Raw genomic sequence first — 9,760 nt, 5'->3', positions numbered from 1 at the left:
TCCCAAGAATCTCATAATGCAGAAATCTGGTGTGTGTGATGCGCCGCTACCATGCCGGCTCCTTCCCCTTCGATGAAGAGGTACCGGAAAACAAAACTGAAACTATAAGCACGTAGCTTAGTGAGCTCCCCCATCATACCACAAACCATACATAACACATACTGCCAGACATATCTGGGTGCCCGACCTACCCTGCTGAGCATACCAGGGTGCTCAACCTACCCTTGCTAGGCATACCGGGATGCCTAACCTACCCCTATCAGACATACTAGGGTGTCCGACTTACCCCTCCAGATTATCTCAACCGGTTACGAGGACTATTTCACCCCTACTACTACCACATAAAACATAACATAATCATACTGTGAGGCATACCTGAGTGCCTAACCTACCCCTTGGCCCTATCGACCAAATATGGGGACTATTCCCCCTACTACCACTATCAGATAACATCATATCATGCTAGCACATAAACATATCAGATAGTGGCAAACCAAACAACTATCACCAAGACAATCATCAATAATCACTCCTGCTAGTGGGCCGACATTGTAGCCTTAGACCCACTTCTACTGGAAGGAACTCACCTTAGTGTCGTGAAGTGTCTGAACTGTCCTCGCTGCCGAGATCAACTCCTCTCAATTCCTACACATAACAATCTTCCTTAATTACCGTTTCATGGTCAACACAGGTCAAAGACAAAGTCAAAGTCCACCAACTCATTGAGTTCCATAACTAAGAGATTCTCAACTTCGCGATCTGACTCAACGAGTTACCCTCCAACTCACCGAGTTTCTCCTTATGGCAGAATCGGGACTTTCCAATTGAACTCGACGAGTCCTTCCTTGGACTCGTCGAGTTCATCTTCATGTTGGTTAGGACATTTCCTTGAAATCGCCGAGTTCATCCTTGAACTCGTCGATTCCTTTGATCTTCAAGTCCATAATCATGTTCATCTTGTTGAGTCCCCTCCTAGACTCAACCAGATTCCTCATGAACAGAAGAGGTTGGGCAACCAATACCCGACTCGACGAGTCCTATGAACAACTCGGCGAGTCCCCCAAGGTCCATGTCCTTATAGTCGGTTTCAGTTGGGCTCATTGCATCTAAAGTGTAGATCTGAACTGCTAGAGTTGATTTAACACGTAAAGTCATGAACTTTACGTCCATGCATGGGTCTTGAAGCCCAAAAGGTCCAAAAATGGGGTCTACAAGATGCATGGGGCTCTTATGGCAATAAAGTTGGCACTTTTATGCCATGAGAACCCTCTTAGGTTCAATATCTGAAATCATCACTATATACTATGCTCTAAACCCGAAGGTGACTTAGAAAAGACCCAAAATGACAAGATTCAAGCCCTAAAGAGGATCTAACAAATGGAAAGTCAAGGTTGAATCTCTTTACCTCGAATGAGCTGGAAATGAAGCAAAACCTCTGGATCTACTTGCTTCTTCTGGAACCCCCAAGCTTCCACTTCTTTCTTCAAGCTTCAAACAACCAAAAACACACAAAAAGGGCTCAAGGACACTCCAAATGCTTTAGGGTTTCGAGTTAGGGCTTTCTTGGACTATAAGAGATGATGGAGGCTGAAATGGGACAAGTTAAGGTGTTTAAATACGGTGAAAACCCTAAATATTAGGGTTTCCTCTAGGAAGTCCTACTCGTCGAGTCGGGCTCCCAAATCGTCGAGTAGGTTACTTAAAACCCGCATCCAGAATCCACTCTACTCGATGAGTTGGGCCTCCAACTCGTCGACTCCCAGTGTAAAACATGCAATTGCTTAAATTTAAAAATACGTACCGGGAACCAGGTGTTACACTTAATGAGAGCATCATTAAACGTTCATTGTGATAAGGAAAATGAGTTTTGTAAACCAAGTCTTCTTGGAACATCTTAGGAATTTGGAATTGATTAACAACTCATTCCGACGAAAACACTCACTTTTCTTTAGTATGGTTCTTGTAACACAGGATCAATTGGTCACTTGAATTTATCTTTTGATATTTGACGTATCCTTCGTATTCTCTAGTAGGATAGGGTCACCTGGCCACTACCTGAATGTCGATAGTACAAATTTTAAAGACGATAAAACATACACCTTACAGTCTATTGTATGGTGTTTTAAAAGAACTAATTACTTTATAAAATTTTTGGAATTATGCTCACTGCAAAAAATATATATTGAATATATATTTCCAACAAAACAAGTGGATTAGATACTTATATTTTACTGACGATGAAATGGTTTATCCTTATCTAAAAGGTATAGAGTTATAGAACTTATGTTAGACAATAAGTTTAACCATCCAAGCATCTACTAGCTGCATTTATGTAGAATATCCAAAATGATTGTTTAGGATTAAGTTTATACTAATCCCACTAATTGTCATTCTATAAGACAAGTGATTAGAAAGTGCTTTTTTCTAAGTGGGAGCGATTTGGAGATTTAAGAGCTAAAGATCCATAAGCTAAATGCATCATAGTTTGGAACTAGCAAGTTTTCAACTGTTGTCGAATCTGCTCAATGGTTGATCGGAAAATAATAAAACACATAGAGATTCATTCATGTATGATTATCAAGTATAGGCTTGATTAAGCTTCCTCGATATAGTTTGACTATAAAGAGTAAGTGAGTTTTTAAGGGAGAAAACATACATGATTGAAAATCTTTTCAGATTTAAGCTAACATCTCAAAGTAAGAATCTTCTTTCTTATAAGATAATTACATAGTGTGATTCGATTATAAATCAAGATGACTCTAGTGTTTTATACAAAGCTAGTGGGAGCGCAGTAACATTCCTATCCTTATATATAATCGACATACTAAATCTTGGAATAAAGATCTATATTCATAGATCATGAAAACTTAAAGGATTAAGTAAAATTGCATTAACTATCATGGATCTTAAAGAGCATAAGATAAAGGACTCTCAGAGAGTTATCTTGTCAAAAACCACATGACATGACTTTGAGTAAAATCCTAGTGCAAATGTTTTCGAACTAGATAACATGATTGTATTCCATATGCTGCTGCAATTGGAGAAATTATATATGTCATGATTATCCATAAAGACCAAACAAGTCGTATGCTTAGAGCATTTAGCTTATACTAGTATAAGCTAAATGCATCATAGTTTGGAACTAGCAAGTTTTCAACTGTTGTCGAGTCTGCTTAATGGTTGATCAGAAAATAATAAAACACATAGAGATGCATTCATGTATGATTCACTACAAGAAAAAGACCCTTTTACGACGCGCAAACCACGACACTCATTGATCTATGTTACGCAAAAGAGAATGACATTAGAAAAGTGTCATCTCTTTAAAAAATTTAAGGATTTAGGTCACGCATTATTGCGTGCCCTTAAATTAGTGTCTCATGTAAAAAAAATTAAAAGCACAGAGGGCACTTTATCTAGAACGTGCGTCCTATATGAACGCCGTTTTATATTTTTTTTAAGAAACGCGCGTCTCTCCTTGTAGAGGGAAAATGAAATCCCCAAATATTTTAAACACTACTTTCTTCTTCTCCTTCGTCTCCGCCCCTCACCCACCTCCACTACCTCCAACCCACACTGACTCTTCAGGAGTGCACGACGACGATACCATCTCTAGCGCCTTCAACATGTTCTAAAAATAAAATCTCTCCATGAGAACCAGCGTCTCGCCATCCAATGTCGCCCTTATCAACATATAAAATCCGTCTTTCATGAATATGTTATTGTGTGTGGCGGATGTTATGGAGACTGCGACTCCTCGAAGATTTAGGGTTTTGCTCGGTGTTGTTCTCGGTGAGTCTCACGAAAGTGATTCAGGCCTCATTCCTCTCTCATAACGATTTAGGGTTTTTTGGTACAAGGTATCGACTAAGACACCGACGACTTAGGGTTTTTTTCATAAAAGATGTGTATATGCACTTCGATTTGCTGATTGATTCCTTTTTCTAATCAATTATATTTGCTAATGCAGAGCTACCCAACCGACATTCCTAATGGATTCATTCCATTTTCTGCGACTTGGCTCCCCAATCGACACGACCCAACCTTAAATGCACTTCTTCAAACAATGTAGAGAAGCTGGTAAGATTATATTCAGATGAATTCTGTTATTTGAAATAGATTAGACGCTTGTTCACCTCTGGATGAATGTTTCTTATTGTACACCCAAATTGGAATTTCCAAAATTGGTTATCTTAAATTTGTAATTTAGGTCGCTCAGTGGATAACGTTTGAGTCAGAATGCAAAATTGATGATGTTTGATTTAAAGGGCACAAAATTGATAAATCTTATATTTCCAAATCGACAAATTAAGATTGTGTCTGTGCTTACTCTGTAAGGGTTTCTGGTTCGTGGTAAAGTACCAAATTTGAAACAGAACTCTATAATTTTCTTCACTTATTTGGCTTTCATTGGAAAATTGAAGAACCTCTATGTTTATATCCGTATAATCTACTTCTTTTCCTTTTCGTGGATGTTGATTATTTAGCTGCATGAGGGCTGAAGATCTCATCATCAACCTCCATGGATTTCCTTTTCATTGTGACTTATCAATTTGAATTCTGTTTCCATTGTTTTCTTCTTGAATTATATTTCTACTTTCAATCTCTTGATGCATTTTGATTTTTTTTTTGTTGTTGTAGATAAAATTAAGCCTTTTGATTTTGGGCTTGATCAGGAACCCAATTAGTGTGTAGTTGGACTGGGCCTGTTAATGAGCGCAAAGGTGGCCTCCGATCTTTGCCACCAATAAATATATTCATATTCATGAATCTAAAAGCTTTTCTATAAGTTAAAAGTTATAATAACATATTAACATGGACTCGTTGACATTGTTTTCCATTATGTGAAATTATGAATTATGTAAATTTATAGATGGGTATATTCTGCATGTCGTCTTCCTCTATCATTCCCCTTCACAATCATCCTAGAATGATTGTGTTAAGCAAGCTTCTTTATGGATCAATGCAAGTTAAATCCTATGATTGGCTTGATGTACCCTTGCCTTCTGATATATCTGAAGGTATGTATACACAACAAGTACTCCAAATATTATTTAGGGCTAAATAACTCTTTCATTTCTTTTTATTACATATTGTATTTTTCAATCTTTCTGTTATTGGCTTGATGTACCCTTGCCTTATGATATATCTGAAGGTTGTTTTTCTAGTAGTGTCGTATGGTGACTTATTGTATTGATGATTTTAAGAGCACATGGGACTTGGATGTGAATGGAAACAAAAGAGCAATGACGAGGTTGAAAGTTGAATGTGAGAAGGACTACCTGGATTTCATATCTAGGCTTGCATTTTCTAACTAAACTGATGCCCCCCTTTGCATAAGACTTTGATGTGCTGCATTTTGGGATCAAAATTTTTGATGTATTGCAGCCGATGTTTTTCTACTAATATTAAACTGTCGGTTTATGTTGGTGCAGATTGATTTGGCTTCACACATTATTAGGGGTGTCTTGACAGGTTTGACATGCTCATTGATTGGTTGTAATAGTAGTTAAAACACAAATTAATTGTTAAATATTATCTTAATAGTTTAAAATATATCTTAATAGAAAAAACGTCTTAAAAGTTAAGTGCTTGCTAGAAAGAAACAACTTAATATTTAAGTGATTAACAGGAAAAATAGCTTATTATTTAATCAAAAAACAGAAAAAAAAGCTGAACTTTTCCAAAGTTCTTAAAAGAAAAAAATAGATCAAAAGACGGTTTAATCACCTTAATTATGTTTTAGCTTAAACTACTTTTTACATGTGAGCAAGATCTTGGAAAGAGGGTCTTCAATCTGAAGCCACAAAGGTTGAATCTTTAAACCCTTTTTCATGTTTTCTTGAAAAAAATGCAGTCTTTTTGATGAGTTGATTGCAGTTAGAACATAAAAGTTTAACATTTAATTTTATATTTTGTAGGCAATAGCAAATCTTTCAGTGAATCCTGCTTTTGCAAAAGCTGTGGCGGCAGGTGGCGGCATCACCATTCTTGCAGGCTTAGCAAGATCTATGAACAGACTGGTGGCAGAAGAGGCTGCTGGAGGGCTTTGGAATCTTTCTGTTGGGGAAGAACACAAGGTTGTTTTTGGTTATATTTGTTTGTCAAATGTCAAACCTTTGACTTCTTATTTATTTATTTCATATCTCAATAACATGGATAATTTTGTTTCAGGGAGCTATTGCAGAAGCTGGTGGCATAAAAGCTTTAGTGGATTTGATCTTTAAATGGCCTAAAGGTGGTGATAAACCATTTAGCAACAAGTGTAATAGCACTTTCCTAGGTTGTGATTTTTTCTTGTACAAACATAGTTGTTTTAATCCATATGACAAATTATAGGATGTTCCATTTTTCCATTGTGGAGATGACATCTAGCGTTCCAAGTATTTGGATCGTGATTCTTACAATTTTGGTGACTAGTTCAACAGGTACAAATTGTAGGGTGTTCCTATTTTAGAGTCCTAGATGTAACTACAATGTCAACATTCTTTTATACCATTCCATTTTAGAGTCCTAGATGTATAGATACATCAACATATATGTGTTTGTGCATGTAATACATAAAACATGACCAAATGGTGAGATGAAAGACATAAAGAGAGAAACTAACATACCAGGTCATTATTACACTTCTCCAGATCAAGAACCTTGATTGCAACCGTCTCCTTTAGTGGAACACAAAGAGCTCTGTACACGGATGCACTGACTCCTTCACCAATTTCCTCATATAACTTGTAATCCTTTGCATCCAGAGGGAACTTCTTTTTTGGATCTTCCATGTCTTCTAGATTATTATAAAAGTAAAGCCATATTTAACATAAACTCTAAAGACATAGAGGTGTGAGTCAACTTAAAGTTAAATTCCTTCCAACAAGCCAACATGGTTGTTGTATCAATATATAACTTCACAAATCCAGTTACTTCATCAGAACAACCTTCAAAGTGCTTCAGGCATCAAATGATATACAACCACTTACAAATGATGACTTTTGTGTGTATGTTACTCTGTGGGCGTAGAGAAATGTGGGAGGTAATTTGCTCATCTTTTTTCTACTTAAACATAACATGTATTCTTTTTGAAAATGATATGATGTAGAGAATTCATGTTTCTTTTAAATGCAGGCTGATACACTTGTGGAACACATAAAATTCGACCATGGATACACATCCAAGAGCCCTGTAGTAATTAATGTGAGTAATTTTTTTTTTAGCGATATTCAGGGAAGATTTATAAATTTATAGTATAGTTAATATTAATAATTTTGTTTATGTCTCTTTGTTAGTTGCTTGAGATAATGGGAGAGTTCAATCCAGAACAGCAAAGGGCATTCTGTCAGTTTGTTACTGGTGCACCTCGGCTTCCTCCAGGTGGCTTGGCTGTCTTGAACCCTAAGTTGACCATTGTCAGAAAGGTAAAAAAAACCCCCCTCAACCACCCCTTGTTTTCAAAATTTTATCTAGGTGAATTATGAAATTGCCCCTCCTCAGTCACTAACCCTTTATTAATTACAACGCTCTTCAAAGCTCCAACAACACTGCATCAAATGCTGCGGGTGGAGTGTCGGAATCTGCAGATGATGATTTGCCAAGTGTCATGGCATGTGCCAACTACCTCAAGCTTCCTCCCTATTCCACCAAGGTAAACAAACTTTTCATTTCTTTCTATCACAAAGAAATGGTTTTTTGATTGAAAAGTATTGTTTCCCCTCTTCTCAATAAGACTTTGATGCAAATATAGATAAAAATGTATGGATTTTAGACAAATCTGATTAGAAGTAGTTTTGAATCAAATTGATAAAGAAGTCACAGAACCCTAAATTATCTGGATTTCTTTTACACTTGAGTTATGATGTTTTGTGGTCTAAGTCACCTTTATGTCATATTCTGTGTGATTTGGCCAGAATTGGAATTGGGATTGGAACTGGAATTCGATTCCATTCTAATATCGCATCATGTTTGCAACACTGTCTCTTTATAAATAGTAAATACTCTAACTACCCTTTTAACCCTATATCTCACAAGTAAACATATCTCTTGCATTTCCATTTACTTTTCCTCTTCATATTGTTTACAAATTCCAATCTATTTCTTATCAACCAAATGTGTGAGAGAATCCAATTTCTTGAGATTCCAGATCCTTCAAATTCCAATTCCTTTGAATATGGTTCATTTATTTGTGTATTATATTGCACCATACTTTCATTTCTTTTTTTAAGACATTCTATTTTCAAATTTTTTTCTTATCAAGGCATTGTATTTTGAAAACTTTACCCAATTATAACATTCTTATTGTTTGCATTTACACTTCTTTACACGTCCCAATTTCAATTCGTTTATTTAAAAATTAATCATTTTAGGTTTTAGATTTTATTGATAACAGGTGAGACATGTGATATAGAAAGAATCAGATAATAAAAATTAGATATTCACCTTTTTTTCTATATTTTGTACGATAATATACAAAATTTGTATATTTGGCAGAAACTTTGACCAGGACTTGTTTTCAATCTCTTGTGTGTGCAAATGACGTAACTACCTCTAGAAAGTTTTTTAAGAAAAATAAATTGGAAGCAAGCATACCAGATCAGCATCAGGATCTGAGGAAGGCATCATGATATTAACTTCAGTTGCTTTAGTAGTTGTTATAGAAGTTTTGCCTTTTCTATTCAAAATTATAACTTAAAAACACCACCTGTTCCCTCTTTTCTAGCTTGTATTACTGTTGCTGGCTTCCAAATGAGGCCTTAATTGTCATAAACATTCTACTGTTAGATTTGGCCCTAATTTCTTTAATAGTCAACGATAGTGGGGTAGCATATTGAACTATTTGCTTAAGAAAGACATTATATCTTGTCCAATTTATATTTGAATTCAAGTTATGCATAATGTCAATATTGTTGGATTAATAAATACATTATACCTAAAGAATAAAGATTGTATGATGAAAGAAAGATTGTAAATTACCAACTATTGGTTTATCATTTGCTGAGTTAACCTACATTTTTTTTTCTATAGTTTTATCTTGTTTCTGATATAGCCGTGAAAGAACTCATTGCAGTTGCCACCAACAGAGAAGGTAAGCTATAATATGCCAAAGTTGAATTACTTTTTAAGAAATAGCAACCTACTTTTAGTTATTTGTTTATTATATCAACATACAACATCAGATTCAAAAAGTGTTGTAGAGCTAACAAATGGTTCTTCATGTATGTAATACTCTAGGCATAATTATAATATAAAACTATAAAAAATTTAATTTTTTGATATATATTTTTTTTATTTTGTTTTGCAGAGGATACTAAAGAGCAAATCTTGCAAAGGATATTTTTTGTTTTGTTTTGTAGAGGATACCCCTCACATTTTCCCAAATTACCCCTTCCTCTACAATGTTTTTTTTGTTTATGTGTATTTTGTGCATCAGGTAAAGTTGGTGGAAGAAAGGAATATGAAGCCACTTGATTCAAATCTTGCAGCATTAGTCTTAAAGAATTATGAAAGGCAGGATGTAACTTTACTTGGTTGGAATTTGATGTAGAGAGTATTAGATGCAAATTTAGATATTGTAAAAAATAGAATTGTATGACATTAAATTTTATGCAATGGATTGTATTTTTTGTATATGATATTTTATTTCTATTATGAGACATTAAATGCAAATTTAATTTAAAAATTAATAAATATATAAATATTTTTTTTAGAACATTTAAAATTATGATACGCAAAAATGTGTGTCATCTTCATTTATGACATGACTTTTCTT

The 9,760-nt window shown here is 35.0% G+C and overlaps 1 protein-coding gene across 1 annotated transcript; it reads left to right on the top strand.

Annotated features, from left to right (window-relative positions):
* Window positions 1–6,880: 6,880 nt before the first annotated feature.
* On the top strand, window positions 6,881–9,302 carry LOC145060504 (E3 ubiquitin-protein ligase UPL3-like). The gene is made up of 7 exons (XM_079008154.1): window positions 6,881–7,030; window positions 7,123–7,191; window positions 7,284–7,441; window positions 7,525–7,639; window positions 9,016–9,076; window positions 9,168–9,210; window positions 9,293–9,302. Exons 1-7 carry the CDS (start codon window positions 6,881–6,883, stop codon window positions 9,300–9,302), a joined length of 606 nt encoding a protein of 201 aa, XP_078864280.1.
* The last annotated feature ends 458 nt before the right edge of the window (window positions 9,303–9,760 follow it).

Source organism: Lactuca serriola, chromosome 6, assembly GCF_051521515.1.
Source record: "Lactuca serriola cultivar US96UC23 chromosome 6, Lser_US96UC23_V15, whole genome shotgun sequence".
NCBI classification, from domain to species: Eukaryota; Viridiplantae; Streptophyta; class Magnoliopsida; order Asterales; family Asteraceae; genus Lactuca; species Lactuca serriola.
The sequence above is the reverse complement of the archived record's forward strand: the minus strand, read 5'-3'. Positions and strand labels throughout refer to the sequence as shown.

Excerpts from the sequence above, each read along its gene's own strand:
- LOC145060504 (XM_079008154.1), top strand. The coding sequence starts at position 6,881 with ATGGTTGTTGTATCAATATATAACTTCACAAATCCAGTTACTTCATCA. Across the intron at positions 7,031-7,122 it reads GGCGTAGAGAAATGTGGGAG|GCTGATACACTTGTGGAACA; the intron begins GTAATTTGCTCA and ends TTTTAAATGCAG. Across the intron at positions 9,077-9,167 it reads AGTTGCCACCAACAGAGAAG|ATTCAAAAAGTGTTGTAGAG; the intron begins GTAAGCTATAAT and ends ATACAACATCAG.